We start from the raw sequence: 17412 nt of genomic DNA, 5'->3' as shown, positions 1-17412 counted from the left end.
TCACCTTGGGGAGATGCAGACTAGAATACTGCAATCACTGAGCAGCAAAATATGTCACCTGTGATGTATTTCAGTTATCTTGAAAATCTGGCCTGTTAGTGGGTCCCGAGGCCTGGAGTTGAGAACCACTGTCCTAGAGGCAGGGCATACTATATACACAGAGGTCTTTAGTTTTTCCTCAAAGAATCAATGAAGAATAGGATTTTTTTGGCCAGTACAAAAATCCCTGTTACTGCTATGTATTTCTCTGTTGATAAAACTGATCTGCTGATTTTGTTAATTTCTTACATCTTTCTGCACATTCCAGGCATTGCAGTTTTCGGATACTCCACAACAGTGTCTCTAGGAGGTGTCCTTGCTTCCCGGTACTTGCATGTGGATTTACTTCATAATGTTCTGAGATTCCCTATGAGATTTTTTGAGAGGACTCCCAGCGGAAATCTTGTGAATCGCTTCTCCAAAGAGATAGACACTATTGATTCTACAATTCCACAGATTATTAAGATGTTCATGGGGTCTTCGTTTAACGTAATTGGAGCATGCATTATAATTTTGATTGCAACGCCGATAGTAGCTGTAATAATTCCACCCCTGGGGCTGCTTTACTTCTTCGTGCAGGTGGGTATTATGCAGTTTCTTATGATACAGCAGATTCGTTTAGAGTGCTAATAAATGTTTGCAATAGTACAAGCAACACATATTCTCCTAACCTAATTCTATTTTTCATTAAAAAAAACTAAAATGTCATGCATGCTTGTTCTGTGCACTTCTGGCTCCTCCCCCCTTAGTGCCCCCATAGCAAGCGCTTATATAGAGGCACTTGCGCAGACTTGCCACGCTGTTTGTAACCGTTGACTCGACTCGGCCCTGCCCCTAAATCCTCCATACTGGCTGTTATTGACAGCAGCAGGAGCCAGTGGCTCCTCCTGCTGCCTCCATGGCCAGTGAGGAGAGAGAGAGAGTGGAGAGAGCACAACACTGGATCAATATCAGGATCAGGTAAGTAAACATGGGGGCTGGGAGATTGTTGTATACAGAAGGTTTTTTGTCTTAATGCAGAAATTGCATTAAGGTAAAAATAAAAAAAAAATATATAAAAAACAAAACCTTCTGCCTTTACAACCACTTATTATGCAAACATGTATAACACTGGGACTCTGAAAAGAAAGGAAACCTAACACTATAGTGAGCACAGCCATATTTTTATTGAACATTTGCAAAGAGTCACAGGTAAGTACTCACCAGAAGAGCTGGCACAGTGTAAAGTGCTTACTACTATTCTATAAATTATTTCTATTATGTTCAATTAGATTAAAACTGTAGATATGTGCTTTCTTAATCATAAATTACAGGACTTGTAATCCTAGATCATGGCTTATTTGCCATTTTGCTGCGGCAAGGTGGCTCAGGTGCGCGAACCGGTGTACGTAGGTCGCGCACGGGGCTAGTTAACCCCTTCATTGCCCTGTCACAGTGTCACTATTATAGTGTACAGATCTTTTTTCTGATCACTGTATTGGTGTCACAGGTGACATCAGTAAGCGTTAACGTTAGCATCAATACAGGATAGCGTCAGATTGTCCGCAGCATGTTTATTAATATATTTTTACCCTTTGATTGCCAGTGACACACACTAAACACCTCCATTACTAGTATAGTGTCTGAACAGATCAATATCTCTGATCAGAACTATACTAGCGTCCCCAATAGTTTAGTATAGTCTTCCCAAAACACAGTGTTAGCAAGATCAGGCCCGACACCTGCCCCATGCCACACTACCCCCCCCCCCCACGCTGCTGAGCATGACAGATACAGTGCCTTGCGAAAGTATTCGGCCCCCTTGAACTTTGCGACCTTTTGCCACATTTCAGGCTTCAAACTTAAAGATATAAAACTGTAATTTTTTGTGAAGAATCAACAAGTGGGACACAATTATTAAGTGGAACTAAATTTATTGGATATTTCAAACTTTAACAAATAAAAAACTGAAAAATTGGGCATGCAAAATTATTCAGCCCCTTTACTTTCAGTGCAGCAAACTCTCTCCAGAAGTTCAGTGAGGATCACTGAATGATCCAATGTTGACCTAAATGACTAATGATGATAAATAGAATCCACCTGTGTGTAATCAAGTGGGGCCAGATACTTTTGCAAGGCACTGTAAGAGTGATGGGGAAGCCTCACTGTCAGAATCAGGTTTAGTATTCAAATCCTTAGAGAGCAGCGGCACCCTGACAGATGGCTCTGATGACAGAGTAGTGGTCCCTGCTAAGGTCAGGCGTACCCGACCCTGTTCTGTTGCTGAGGTGCAACAATCACAGGGTTCTCGTATGCAGCAGTGTCGATACTAGTGCCACTCAACCTTCTGGTGAACTGGCAAGCACCAGCAGCCTAGTACATCCTGGTCATAGTCAAACCAGCATTGCAGTAACACTTAGTGACATGGCGAGTCCCATAAGTGTAGTTCAAGCTGGTGCGGTGGCTAGCACAAGTAGTGTCCCGCAGCCACCAATAATTCGAAGACAGACCCGTAGAGCCCATAGTGTCCTTCCTGATGCACTTGCAAATTCTGATTGGGAGCCCATCACTTCTGAAGCGCTCGTGCTTCCCCCCCCATTCACTGGCCATCCTGGAATTCAGGTGGAAACAGTTTATATGCCGATCAATATATCACCGCAAATCCAAATTTGACCCTTGTCAGAGAATTTTCATGGAAACCTATCACTGTTAACAAATTTAAAACCTTTCTGGGCCTATCCCTCCTCATGGGCATTACTAAAAAGAGACAGTTACAGTCCTATTGGTCCACTGACCCAATTTATCATATGCCCGTGTTCTCTGCTGCCATGGCCAGTACTAGATACGAGCAAATCTTGTGGTTCATGCACTTCAGGGACAATAAACTCGGTCGTCCTCTTTGTGACCCTAAATATGACCGGCTCCACAAAAATCGGCCCCTCGTAAATCACTTCAACCAGAAGTTTTCAGCCTTGTATACTCCCCAACAAGCTGTCTGCATTGATGAGTCCCTGATTACATATTCTGGCCGCCTTGTTTTCAAACAGTTTCTCCCCAGCAAGCGTGCCAGATATGGGGCCAAGATGTATAAGCTCTGTGACAGGGCAACAGGCTATACATGTAGTTTCCAGATTTATGAGGGAAAAGATAGCAATGTGGAACCCCCCCAACTGCCCAGACTACATGACTGACACAGACGTAATTCGGAAAGGGGTACCATTTACACGTGGAAAGTTATTACACAAGCGTGTCACTTTTTAGTCACCTTTTTGATTTTGGATTTGGCGCATGTGGCACCGTGCGACCTAATCACCGGGGCTTCCCCCAACGGCTTGTAAACTTCTGACTTAGACGGGGGGAGAGAGCCTGCTTGAAGTGTAATACATTTTCCTGCAGGGAAGTGGAGGGACACACAGAATGTTTCGTTCTGTCCTCCATTCATGCAGATGTGACAACCCAAATGCTTATGTGTTATACAAAGCACCAGGAAGACGTGGATCCTAACTTAAATTCCAGGAAGAGATCATCACAGCCCTTCTGTATCCAGAAGGTGCTGTGGCCCGAATTCACAATCCAGATGCAGTGAGCCGGCTGCATGAGAAGCATTTTCTGGATGTCCTCCCTGGTAGTTACAAAAAAGTTACAAAACAAATTTAAAAATAAAAAAGCCAAACATTTGTTTTATTGAATTCATTTTATGTTCTTCTCTACTCTTTCTACTTTTACTGTACTTTATAATATACTGTTATACTGTAATGTTTTATTGCTACTGTTTCTTTTCGTACATCATGGGACACAGAGCCTTGAATCATAACATATGGGTTATATAGCCACCTACAGGTGAAGGCCACTGGCAGCAAATCAGAAAGGGTGCCCCCCTATATAACCCCTCCCACACAGAAAGTACCTCCGTTTTTTCGCCAGTGTCTAAAGGTGATGGTCATTGTGGAGTGTCTCTCCCCGTTTCTCTTCAAAGATGATATGCTACATACCCCGATCAAAGATCGCTGAATCTAAGGGGTTAGCTATCGGATCCATCCTAAACAGTCAATGAACTAAAAGGATGGTACCTGAGCCTCGAGAAGCAGATACAAGGTTTTGCTTGTTATGCTGTCCTTTTTAGACACTGGACCCTGGGATCCGGACCCTTGAAATACCAAACCCCAAAGGCGCTCCGTGCAGGGTGCTCTACAGATCCAAGGCCGGGGCCCTCTAAAACAAGGGGACCCAGTCCTTTAAGGTCGCCAAGACAAAGCTCGCCTTGATGGGTGAAGATGAGATTCCTGTTTCAAAACAGAATCGTGTGGCAGGACTGGTGTGTCCAATTTAAAATATTTACACATACAGCAAACCTTGAAGGGTTAAAATTGCTGGCATAATTGCAAATTGTAAATATTTTATGCACTGCTCCCTTTAAAGAGATAACCAAGACCTAGTGCCATGTGAGTCTCTGCATGGGACTAGATGTTAAGCCAAGGCAAAATACATCCTGTTAAGCATTTTCTGTGCTTGTTTTTCTGACACACTGTTTTCACCCTGTGCTGATAACTTGATAGGTATAGGCTATGACAAACCAATGTGTGCATGAGACTGTGGATGTTAAGCTATGCAAAACATATCTTGTTGAAAGCTCTGGCTTTTCCTTAGGGATTAAATGTGCCATTTATAGCAGTTGTGATTGTATGAGCTTGTGCAGTTGTGGGATTGATGCAAAGTTTGTTTCAAACTTTATTTCTTTGCCTATTGCTATCACACCGTTTTCTTGCCCTGGGCTGATCACCTGAAAGTTATCATCTTTGACAAACAAAATTCAGCCTAAGGTGCTCTCACCCCATGTGGTTGCTGTTTTCGCCTTGGCGCATAAGCGCCCGCGTGTTCGTCTCCTGCCTTGATAGCGTGTCTGTGGCGAATGCCCATTCGTGCGCACATGAGTCTTCACCTTTTAAAACAGGCGTACACTGCATTGAGGGCGTGTTTGAACACAATTGGCGTGCACGTGGATGCCACGTCCCACGCCACGCATGCGCAATACAGCATAGGTGGACGCAATTTAGAAGGAACTGTTTCCAGTGCGCTAGCCACTGTCAGAGGCTGATGGGGACACAGAGCAGCAGCAACTGGGTTACCTGAGTCACTGTGGATGTATGTTGCTGGCACAAACAGGTCCTGTATCTTGGGATAATCAGTGCTGTGTGCGATAAGCTGTATAAGCTTGGCACAAGGCTTGAGTACACGTAAGTTAGTGCCTGAAGTTTGTCTTGCTATAAAGCAATGTCTGCCCGAAAAAGGGCTGGGGGGGGGCACAGTTGGAAGAGGCACTGTGATGCCACCATTAGGCCTTGAAGGTCCTAGCTGTGCTTCCTCTGTGTCTACTCCTCCTGAAGAGCCAGAGGTAACTAGCCAATCTTAGCCATTACGGTTGTCAGGCATAGTAGCTACTCCAAGTACTTCTGCCAAAGTTTTCACTATTGTATCCTATGGAGGACAAGTTTACTAAGAAATGGAATATACCCTCTGTCGATGCAGACATTTCTTCGGTTAACAAGAGTTTTCCTTGCCCTGTGGATAATGACCAGGTTTTTAAAGATCCAGCAGATAAGAAGTTGTAATCTTTATTGAAAGCCTCCTGTGCGGTTGCAGGATCTGAGATCCGACCAGCATAGGAGTTTGTCAGTCTTTAAATGACCGTATGAAGCGAGTGTCCAAGACAGTTCCTTCTCAAGGAGAGTCTGTGGAAGATCTGTCAGGTCTGCTTCGCACTTTGTTTCGAAGTGTATGCTCTTACGGACTCCATAAAGCAAATGTCACAAGTTGCTCTGATGACAGTGCATATGCACAGAATCTTTCGGTTAAAGAGCTGGTCTGCGGAATTACCATGTAAAATGTTAGTGGCTGGCTTCCCTTTTCAGGGAAAACACCTTTTTGGTGATGATCTGGATAAGTATATACAAAAGATCTTGGGGGGGAAGAATAAGTTGCTACCTGTGAAAAGGAAGAACAAGCGTCGTCCTTTTAAGACCACCAGTACTCATACTACCAGTGCTTCTAATTCCAGATGGTGTCGACGGCCTCAACCATCTGGGTCTGAAACCAAGCCTTCAGGGCAGGGTCAGAAAAAGCCCTGGGCCCAGAGATCAGCCAAGTTTTCCTCTAAGCCTACTCTGTGAAGGGGCACCTCCACTCCCTTCAGTGGGGGGGCTGCTGCAGTTCTCAAAGTTTGGGTGGAATCGATCCAAGACCAACTGGGTTATCTCCACCATTTTGCAGGTGTACAAACTGGAATTTCGGTTGTTCCCATATCCTCGGTTTAGAAAGGTCAAGTATACCGACAGATCCCTTAAAAAGGTCTCTCTTTCTGGCATTGGACTAGCTGAGGGCTCAAGGAGTGATAATGGAGGTTCCGGAGAACGAAAGGTTCAGGGGTTTTTACTCAAACCTGTTAATCCCCAAACCAAACGGGGATGTGAGACCTATTTTGGATTTCAAAACTCTAAACCAGTTTCTGAACGTTTGTAATTTCCGTATGGAGTCAATTCGTTCAGTCATAGCTTCTCTGCAGAGAGAGAAATTTCTAGCATCCATAGACATCAGGGATGCATATCTTCCCCTTCCCTTTATTCCAGGCTCATCAAAGGTTTCTACGCTTTGCAATAGAAAACAATCATTTTAAGTTTGTGGCCCTGCCCTTCGGGTTGGCCATAGCTCCCAAGTGTTCAAAAAATGATCCTAGCTCCAGTGTTGGCTGTAAGCCGAAATGCCCTCCAGACAGTACAGTTCCTAGAATGTCAAGGTTGGATAATAGTTGGATTGAACAATATAATAGCGCACACATACACAGAAAAAAGTTGTTTTCAAATCTTGCAAGGCTATTTTAAAAAACCTGCTCTTATAGTATATAAGTAAATATGGGGATTTGGTCACACCATATGGCCATACTGTGCTTAAGCCCACCACTACGGCAAAGTACCCTGGGGGTTGGATAATAAACTTGGCAAAGTCAGCCTTACAGCCGGTCCAGCGTCTGGAATATCTGGGTTGTCTTGTGGACACAGTACAGGCAAATATATTCTTGCCAACAAGAAAGGTTACAGACGTGAAGATCTGGAACGGTTTGTAGAAAGGCCGAGATATCCTTCTATACGTCTTTGCATGAGGTTACTAGGGAATATGGTGTCCACATTTGAGGCAATTCCCTATGCTCAATTCAATGCCAGACCCTTACAGAAGAACATTCTGTCTACATGGATCGGAAGGGTTCAGTCTTGGGCTAAATGGTCTTGGGTAGAGAGACGTCCCCCCCCCATTAACATTCTGGAAATCTGAGCAGTCCCCCCAAGAACACAGGCACAAAGATGTACACTGTGGGACAACCCCCCCCCCCCCCCCCAGCAGCCAATCCACGTACACATATACATCCCATGATAGGTTGATCATAAAGCAGACAAACAACAGAACACTTAACAATAACAAATCCCACCCCACCTCACTATCTAGCAAGGGTCTATGCGACATTCCTGCAATATTCTAGCAAACGGTCAATCAAACCGCTCATCTTCATATATTTCCTTAGGGACCTGTTCAGAAATAATATTGTCCCAAGTGAAAGAGCCCCTCACTCTTTCAACACAAACCACACATATAACCCAGGATAACCGGGGTAACATGAAATGCTGAGTCCGGTGTGGTTGTTCAGCGAGTCTGATTAGTGCAGACCCGACTGGGGTTATTGGTCACCCTATGCCCATAATAGACGCAGGGTGACTTACACATAAGAGGCACCGGGGAAGCTGGACAAGGAGTTTCCCGACCTCTCTAAAGTAATCTGGGTTCCACGAGCCCCCCACCCAAAGTGAGTCCTGTCACATATCTTCCCTTTCGGCAGGAGACTAAGACAGGAGACCCCAAACGGGTTGACTTCGAAGTTAGTTCGTAGTTCCAGTCCCCCAATGTCTGCACCCACATAGTACCCCAAACAAATTGTCCGGAACAGAACGTTACTCGCCCAGCCAATCTCTGCCTCTCTTGCAGAACATAACCCCTGCCGTGGAGAAGTGTGGACTGGCCCTTCTCCCTGGAGTCCCTTAAGCCTCTGGAGAGAAGACAGGGTGACTGGGCTCACTCCATTTTCTGTTAGTTGTGGGTAGAGGCTAGCAGCACTCTGCCCTGCTGCTGGGTTGCTGTCAGTGAATACTGAAGTCCCATATACCGATATCAGCATCTCAATCGGGTTGAGGTCAGGACTCTGACTGGGCAACTTCAGAAGGCGTATTTTCTTCTGTTTAAGCCATTCTGTTGATTTACTTCTATGCTTTGGGTCATTGTCCTGTTGCAACACCCATCTTCTGTTGAGCTTCAGCTGGTAGACAGATCGCCTTAAGTTCTCCTGCAAAATGTCTTGATAAACGTGAGAATTAATTTTTCCTTCGATGATAGCAATCCGTCCAGGCTCTGACGCAGCAAAGCAGCCCCAAACCATGATGCCCCCACCACCATACTTCACAGTTGGGATGAGGTTTTATTGTTGGTGTGCTGTGCCTCTTTTTAGCCGCACAGGGTTGTGTGTTTCTTCCAAACAACTCAACTTTGGTTTCATCTGTCCACAGAATATTTTGCCAGTACTGCTGTGGAACATCCAGGTGCTCTTTTGCAAACTGTAAACATGCAGCAATATTTTATTTGGACAGCAGTGGCTTCCTCTGTGGTACCCTCCCATGAAATCCATTCTTGTTTAGTGTTTTACGTATTGTAGATTCGCTAACAGGGATGTTAGCATTTGCCAGTGACTTTTGTAAGTTTTTAGCTGACACTCTAGGATTCTTCTTCACCTCATTGAGCACTCTGCGCTGTGCTCTTGCAGTTATCTTTACAGGACCGCCACTCCTAGGGAGAGTAGCAGCAGTGCTGAACTTTCTCCATTTATAGACAATTTGTCTTACCGTGGACTGATGAACAGCAAGGCTTTTGGAGATACTTTTATAACCCTTTCCAGCTTTATGCAAGTCAACAGTTCTTAATCGTAGGTCTTCTGAGAGCTCTTTTGTGCGAGGCATCATTCACATCAGGCAATGCTTCTTGTGAAAAGCAAACCCAGAACCGGTGTGTGTTTTTTATAGGGCAGGGCAGCTGTAACCAACACCTCCAATCTCATCTCATTGATTGGACTCCAGTTGGCTGACATCTCACTCCAATTAGCTTTTGGAGATGTCATTAGTCTAGGGGTTCACATACTTTTTCCACCTGCACTGTGAATGTTTACGTGGTGTATCGTAGAAATTAATAGGGCTTGGAGCATAGAAACCCGATCAGTGTGCTCAAGATTAATACGCACCAAACGCCATTAAACCATTGTACTGAAAAGTACAATGTACAGCTCTTTTGTATAAGGTTATCCAACAGTGCACATGGCTTCTCATTGTTCATTCATGTCGATCCATAAACATGGACCCATTACCTGTTAGTGGATCTCATCAAATATGATTCATATAAACCATGTTTTATAGTGACCATTCTATTTGTTCCAGTTGATGAGGAAAACCAGTCTCTAGAAATATTTATTATAGGGTCTGGTTATCCTACATTACCTGGTGTGAAGCCAGGAAATGGCATCCCTGCAAATGTATTATCGGGAGAATTCTAGCTTTCCTTCAAGCAGCGTAAGATTTGAAATTAGCCCTGAGCGTTATTAAAGGGCAAATTTCAGCCTTGTCAGTTTTCTTCCAAGAACTGATCGCTTCCCATTCGTTGGTGCAGACCTTCGCCTGGGGAATGTTACGTTTGCTTCCGCCTGTACAGCCACCATTGTGTCCTTGGGACTTAAATTTGGTGCTGGCAGTTTTACAAAAACAGCCTTTTGAACCTCTGGGGCAGGTTCCCCTGTTTCATTTGACCAGAAAACTGGTCTTTTTGATTGTGATAACTTCAGCTAGAAGGGTATCGGAACTAGCAGCTCTTTCTTGTAAAGAGCCTTTCTTGATTTTTCATCAAGATAAGGGGATTCTACATCCACACCCAGGTTTTTTGCCCATGGTGGTGTTCGCCTTTCATTTGAATCAGGACATTATACTACCTTCCTTTTTTCCAGATACTCACTCGGAGGAGGAAAATTTATTGTATTCTCTTGATGTAATGCGTGCAGTTAAGTTTTAATAAATCAGCTCGGATTCGTAACACCGAGACCTTGTTTGTGCTGCCAGAAGGGCCCAGAAAGGGGTTGGCAGCATCTAAGTCTACAATTTCTCATTGGACTAGCCAGTTTATTACCCAGGTGTATAATTTAGAAGGGAAGGTTCCACCTTTTCCTGTAAAGGCACATTCTACCAGACGAGTAGTTGCCTCTTGGGCACATCGCCATCAAGCCTCTATGGCTCAGATTTGCAAGGCTGCGACCTGATCGTCGGTGTATACGTTCACTCATTTCTATCGAGTGGATGTTGGGACCCAGCAGGAATCTATATTTGGACGCAGTGTTCTGCAGGCGGCGATGTAATCGTTTTTTGTGGTCGGTATTTTTTGGTGTCCCCCCTCCCCTCAGATGCATTGCTTTGGGACATCCCATATGTTATGATTTATGGCTCTGTGTCCCATGATTTACGAAAAGAAAAATAGATTTTTTTTTTTAATACAGACTTGCCTGTAAAATCAATTTCTTGAAGTACATCACGGGACACAGAGTTCCCTCCCCTCTTCTATGGGGTCTTTATTGATTGCTACAGAACTGAGGTACTTCCTGTATGGGAGGGGATATATAGTAGGGCATCCTTTCTGATTGGTTGCCAGTGTCCTTTACCTGTAGGTGGCTATATAACCCATATGTTATGATTTATGGCTCTGTGTCCTGTGATGTACTTCAAGAAATGGATTTTACTAAGTCTGTTAAAAATGTTTATTTTTTTCATTGTTAACCATAATTTTCTTTGCAGATACCACCACTCTACTGTACTGTTTGCTATTATAATTTAATGTTTTATTGTTGCTGTGTTTTTTATTAACCTTAGTTTTCTTTGCAGATACCACCATTCTACTGTTTTACTGCACTGTATACTAATATATTGTAATGCTTTATTATTACTGTGTTTTATTGTTAACCATTGTTTGCTTTGCAGGTACGCCGATCAGCTGCAGCACTGATTTGTTTATTCTGACAGCAATATTGTTTGCTTTCAAAATATATGTAAATCAATTATTGCAGCGCTGTAGGAGGTGATTTCACCTCAGTTAAAAAAAGAGCATATATGGCAAAGCATAGGGGATGGGGTAGACAAAGAGGGCGAGTTTCCCTTATGCTTTGCTATATATTTTTTAATACTTTTCTTGAGCAAAGATTTCTTCATCCACATCAATCGATGCAAATGGAGGAATCTTCTATGTTCGTTTTTTTTTTTTTTTTTTGCAAGTGTGCCCATCATTAGAAGTGGGTGAATGCTGGGAGGTCTAATGGTGGGCATACCACACATTTTCTGGTATCATTTTTTGCGGCCAGCGGTTGGCTCTCATATAAAAGCAATCCTAGCAGATAATTAGCCGCTAGACTGCTTTTACAAGCAGTGGGAGGGGACTCCCGCCGCCTTCCACGGTTTTCTCGGGCTCTCCTGTCCCACCGGGCAACCCAAGACTGCAGCTGGTGGTTTTGTCAGCTCACCATAGAGCTGATTGGAGACCAAAATGGCTCCAATCATCTCTGGCCTAAGATACCGGAAGCTACGAGCATTTCATGACTTTGTTTTCGCCAGATATAAACAGCACCATTGGGAAATTGGGAATGCATCTTATCACACCAATCTTGGTTTGGTCAGATGCTTTAAGGGCAGAGGAGAGATCTAGTGTCTAATAGACCCCAATTTTTTTTAAAAAAGAATATCTGTCACAACTTATTGCTATCATAGGGGATATTTAAATTCTCTGTGATAACAATAAAAATGATAAAAGAATAAAAGGAAAGGTGTCCAAAAAAAAAAAAAAAAGCAAAATAAAAAAAATTTCAAGCACCCCTGTCCCCCCCCGTATTTGCGCGCAAAGGCGAGTGCAAACATCGGTCTGGTGTCAACTGTAAACAATTGCAGCATGCGAGATATTGCCATGAACATCAGATCAAGGGCAGTAATTCTTGCAGTAGACCTCCTCTGTAAATCTAACGTGGTAACCTGTAAAGGCTTTTATAAATGTACTCTGTTGTAGTCTGTTGCTGCTACACATGCGTGCATATTTTAAAGCATATCATGTTTGGTATCTATTTACTTAGTATAAAATCATCTTTTATATTTTACCAAACAATTGTGAAATATATAGTGTATTTGTGCATTAAATTAAAAAACAAAAGTGGTTTTCACTTTCGTTCATTAACGGACACAGCTCCAGAATCTTCTTAACCATGCTACCACCTACAGGAGTAGGACACTAGGCAGGAAACAGCTTTACCACGCCGATAAGGGCAGTCCCAGGTGGTATACTCCCTCTTCCTGCTATAGGCATTCAGTTTTTTTTCTGTCAGGAGTAAGGACCTAGTTCCTTGCTGGGATCTCTGGTCCTAGCATTTTTTTCTTTCTCTATCATTCATTGACAGACGCAGCTCCATATTCTTCTTAACCATTGGGTTATGCTGCCCAATGCAGGAGTAGGACACTAGGAAGGAAAAAAAATGTTACCACACCTACGGGGCACTCCCTGAAGGCATACACCCCTTCACTCTGCTATAGGATTCAGTTTGTTTCTGCCTAGTTTAGAAATAGGACCTACAGTCAGGTCCATAAATATTGGGACATTGACACAATTCTATTCTTTTTGGCTCTACACACCACCAAAATGGATTTGAAATGAAACAAACATGATGTGCTTTAACTGCAGACTTTCAGCTTTAATTTGAGAATATTTACATCCAAATCAGAGGATACGGTGTAGTAATTACAACAGTTTGTATATGTGCCTCCCACTTTTTAAGGGACCAAAAGTAATGGGACAGATTAACAATTATAAATCAAACTTTCACTTTTTAATACTTGGTTGCAAATCCTTTGCTGTCAATTACAGCCTGAAGTCTGGAACGCATAGACATCCCCAGACGCTGGGTTTCATCCCTGGTGATGCTCTGCCAGGCCTCTACTGCAACTATCTTCAGTTCCTGCTTGTTCTTGGGGCATTTCCCCTTCAATTTTGTCTTCAGTAAGTGAAATGCATGCTCAATCGGATTCAGGTCAGGTGATTGACCTGGCCATTGCATAACATTCCACTTCTTTCCCTTAAAAAACTCTTTGGTTGCTTTCGCAGTATTCTTCGGGTCATGGTCCATCTGCACTGTGAAGCGCCGTCCAATGAGTTCTGAAGCATTTGGCTGAATATGAGCAGATAATATTGCCCGAAACACTTCAGAATTCATCCTGCTGCTTTTGTCAGCAGTCACATCATCAATAAATACAAGAGAACCAGTTCCATTGGCAGCCATACATGCCCACGCCATGACACTACCACCACCATGCTTCACTGATGCGGTGGTATGCTTTGGATCATGAGCAGTTCCTTTCCTTCTCCATACTCTTATCTTCCCATCACTCTGGTACAAGTTGATCTTGCTCTCATCTGTCCAAATGATGTTGTTCCAGAACTGTGAAGGCTTTTTTAGATGTTGTTTGGCAAACTCTAATCTGGCCTTCCTGTTTTTGAGGCTCACCAATGGTTTATATCTTGTGGTAAACCCTCTGTATTCACTCTGGTGAAGTCTTCTCCTTATTGTTGACTTTGACACACATACATCTACCTCCTGCAGAGTGTTCTTGATCTGGCCAACTGTTGTGAAGGGTGTTTTCTTCACCAGGGAAATAATTCTTCGGTCATCCACCACAGTTGTTTTCCATGGTCCTCCGGGTCTTTTGGTGTTGCTGAGCTCACCAATGCGTTTTTTCTTTTTAAGGATGTTCCAAACAGTTGATTTGGCCACACCTAATGTTTTGCTATCTCTCTGATGGGTTTGTTTTGTTTTTTCAGCCTAATGATGGCTTGTTTCACTGATAGTGACAGCTATTTGGATCTCATATTGAGAGTTGACAGCAACAGATTCCAAATGCAAATAGCACGCTTGAAATGAACTCTGGATCTTTTATCTGCTCCTTGTAAATGGGATAATGAGGGAATAACACACACCTGGCCATGGAACAGCTGAGCATCCAATTGTCCCATTACTTTTGGTCCCTTAAAAAAATGGGGAGCACATATACAAACTGTTGTAATTCCTACACCGTTCACCTGATTTGGATGTAAATACCTTCAAATTAAAGCTGAAAGTCTGCAGTTAAAGCACATCTTGTTTGTCATTTCAAATCCATTGTGGTGGTGTATAGAGCCAAAAAGATTAGAATTGTGTCGATGTCCCAATATTTATTGGCCTGACTGTAGTTCCCGGCTGGAATTTTGGTCTTAGCCTGTTTTTTTATTTTAAAGAGAACCTTTGTTAAAATAACATTTTTTTTAGCTAGTTATGTTCCTGAGAGAGCTGCAATAAACAGCCGGACTGGGTTCCAGACTGGATATCCTAGATCCTTAAGGTCTCCCAGTCTGGCCAGCGAGTATGTGTAGGCCATAGCCCCACATTAGGCCTCGCCACGACAGAGCCCCAATAGACGGGGTCTGGCCCGCAAGTGAAACACCTTGCCAGAATACACACAACCTGGTTTGGCCTGATTTGCAGCATGCCCCTTGGCCGTCAGCGCCCCCACCCCAGAGTGGCCATTTCCCCCAGCCCCCCTAACAGTCACGGTGGTCTTTAGGCCCCAACCTACTCCCCCCCCCTCCCCGGTGTTAGGTAGGAGCTGGCTTTGCCACTTGCTCCAGTAAGGGGGGGATGGATGCGGTTGTTGCTGACTGGGCTATAACCACCGCAGGGAGCACAAAGGACTAGGGCAGGGATATCCTCTGGGCTCCCTGCAGTGGTTATAGGCTTGGGGGGAGTGGATGTTTCTTCATCCGCGGGTCTAGGTCGGGCCGAAATATTAGTCCGCAGCTTTGTGGCCTACTCGTGGCTGTCCAGGTACCTGACCGTGATGATGTGCCTGACCAAGCTGACCGGCGGATGCTTCATGCGGCCGGATCAGGCCAAAGATTGAGGCCGCGACTTGCGGCCCACTCACGGCTGACGGAGCTGGCTGTCTGAGTGGCTGACCAAGCTGTCCGAGCTGCTGATCATGCTAACAGTGCTGACGGCAGACAAGCGACCGGATCAGGCCTCAAATTTAGGCCTACTTGCGGCTGGCTGACCGGGGTGATAGAGCAGCGGATGGGCGTCCGCCCCCCCCCCCCAGGGGGGTAGGCATATGCACTTCCTGGTGCCCCCTTTGAACCGGGGGTTGCCGTGGGGGCCTTGTTGTGTAGGAGTACTCTGCCTGCGCGTCTGCGTCACGGCGGGCCCCCTCTTCCCCTTTATAGGGGGCTATGTCCTTTTATGTAATTTATGGTGGGCGACCCTTAGATCTAATAGGGGTCTTTTTGTGGACCTTTAGCCAGCGTCTCCTTGTGGGACTGTGGTCGGTGACCTCCCCTGCTTGTTATCTTCTCGGAGTGAGCTTAGCATGTAGTGACTCTACTGGCTCTGCGTCCACGCACTTCGGGTGCTCTGCGGTGAGTATGATTATTTTTTTTTACTGCACATGCGCATACAAGGGCGATGGTGGATGCACTGATTGTATCGGTGCAGACAATTTTTAACATAAGGGGGGCGCTGGTCCCCTTGGGGGGCGCAGATCCCCAAAAAGTGGCAAAGGTACTCCCTTTTCCCACCTACTGTGACAAAATAGTCACGAGTCAGTGGAGTTGTTCTAAACGCAATAATGGTAACAACGCATGGTGTGGCTAAAAAGCTGGTCTGCGGACCAGGCTTCTAAAAATGCTCTATCAGATCTCCCCTTTACAGGGGGACCGCCTTTTTGGGTCTTTGTTGGATGAACTGATCAAAGGACTCACAGGTGGGAAGAGTACTCTTGCTCCTCTATCCGCTAAGGGCAAGTCACTGCGTAATAGACAGGGTCCTTATTTTTGAGCACACAGGCGGCCCCTTCGTGCCCCTGGCACGCAGGAGAAAGGACTTACGCCATTTAGATCATCTGGGGGTTCCAAGAAGGCCAGGTTGGGTAAGCCGAGAACAGGCCCCTACAAATCTGCGGACAAATCTCCATCTGCTTGAAGGGACACCCTCATCCGTATCTGGGGTGGGGGGATGTCTTCGTTTTTTGTCCGGAACCAGGGACCTCCTTGATTCTGGACAAATGGGCCCACAAGCTCGATCGGGTTACAAGATGGAGTTCAGGTCCCGACCTTCGGACACATTCTTCCCATCCAATCTATGTCAAGGGATCTGCGAGGGTGGTACAAGATCTGCTGACCCAAAGGATGATTGTGCCCGTTCGCTCTCAGGAACACTTTCAAGGGTTTTATTCAAACCTTTTTACTGTTCCCAGGAAGAAAGGGAAAGTGCATTCCATTCTGTAACTCAAGGCTCTGAATCTCTTTGTACGGGTACTGAGGTTTGGAATGGAGTCCATTCGCTTTATAATGGCGTTCCTACACCAAGGGGACTTTTTGGACTCGATATCAAGGACGCATATCTGCACATTCCTATTTACGCTGGACTCCAGCATTTTCTTTGCTTTGCTGTAGGAGGAACATTAGCAATTTGTGGCGTTACTCTTTGGTCTCACCTCCGGCCCCAGGGTCTTCACCAATGTGTTGGCTCTGGTATTGGCATTACTATGACAGCGGGGGGATTGCTGTATTAGGGTACCTGGACGATGTCCTCTTAAGAGCGAACTTCCACTCAGTTCTGGTGAGCGATCTGTCAATCACTGTATGGACTCTGCAAAAGTTCGGTTGGACCATCAATTTAGGAAAATCTTCTCTGGTCCTAGCCTCCAAAATGGTTTATCTGGGACTGCAAGGGTGTTTCTTCCCCCGGTAAAGCTGCAAAAGTTGCAGAGGGCGATTCGGTTGTTATCCAGCACTCTGGCCTCATTGCAGACTTGCATGCGTGCATTAGTCCTGATGGTGTCTACCTTCAGGGCGGTTCCGTTTCCTCAGTTCCACACGAGACCTCTGCAAATGGGTATTCTTTTTGGAACAGGGATCCAAAATCTTTGGACAAAACGCAAGAAGTGCTCTTCTGCGGTGGCTTTGTTCCTTGGCACTTCGTCAGGGCAAGCCCTTCCATTGTATTGGACCGTGGTATCCACGAATGCCAGCCTGTTCAGGTGGGAGGGGGGGGGGGGAGTACTTGGGAAAGAGTTGTGTGCAGGGGACCTGGACTCTGAAAGAGTCCAGACTTCCAATCAATATCCTGGAACCCAGAGCGATAAAGCTTTGCTTGAGTTACTGGACAAATTGTCTGCAGGGTTGTCCAGTTCGGATTCAATCAGAGAAAGC

General features: G+C 44.9%; 1 protein-coding gene across 2 annotated transcripts in view; it reads left to right on the top strand.

Annotated features, from left to right (window-relative positions):
• ABCC1 (ATP binding cassette subfamily C member 1 (ABCC1 blood group)) overlaps positions 1 to 17412 on the top strand; it is an 891484-nt gene that overhangs the window by 757029 nt on the left and 117043 nt on the right. For both annotated transcript variants that reach the window (XM_082260033.1, XM_082260032.1), the window contains one exon: positions 308 to 618. In XM_082260033.1, the coding sequence (XP_082116159.1) occupies positions 308 to 618 (311 nt within the window). The remainder of the gene's footprint in view (positions 1 to 307; positions 619 to 17412) is intronic.

The sequence above is a fragment of the Pelophylax lessonae genome (genome assembly GCF_965119305.1).
Source record: "Pelophylax lessonae genome assembly, chromosome: 6".
Lineage (NCBI taxonomy): Eukaryota > Metazoa > Chordata > Amphibia > Anura > Ranidae > Pelophylax > Pelophylax lessonae.
The sequence above is the reverse complement of the archived record's forward strand: the minus strand, read 5'-3'. Positions and strand labels throughout refer to the sequence as shown.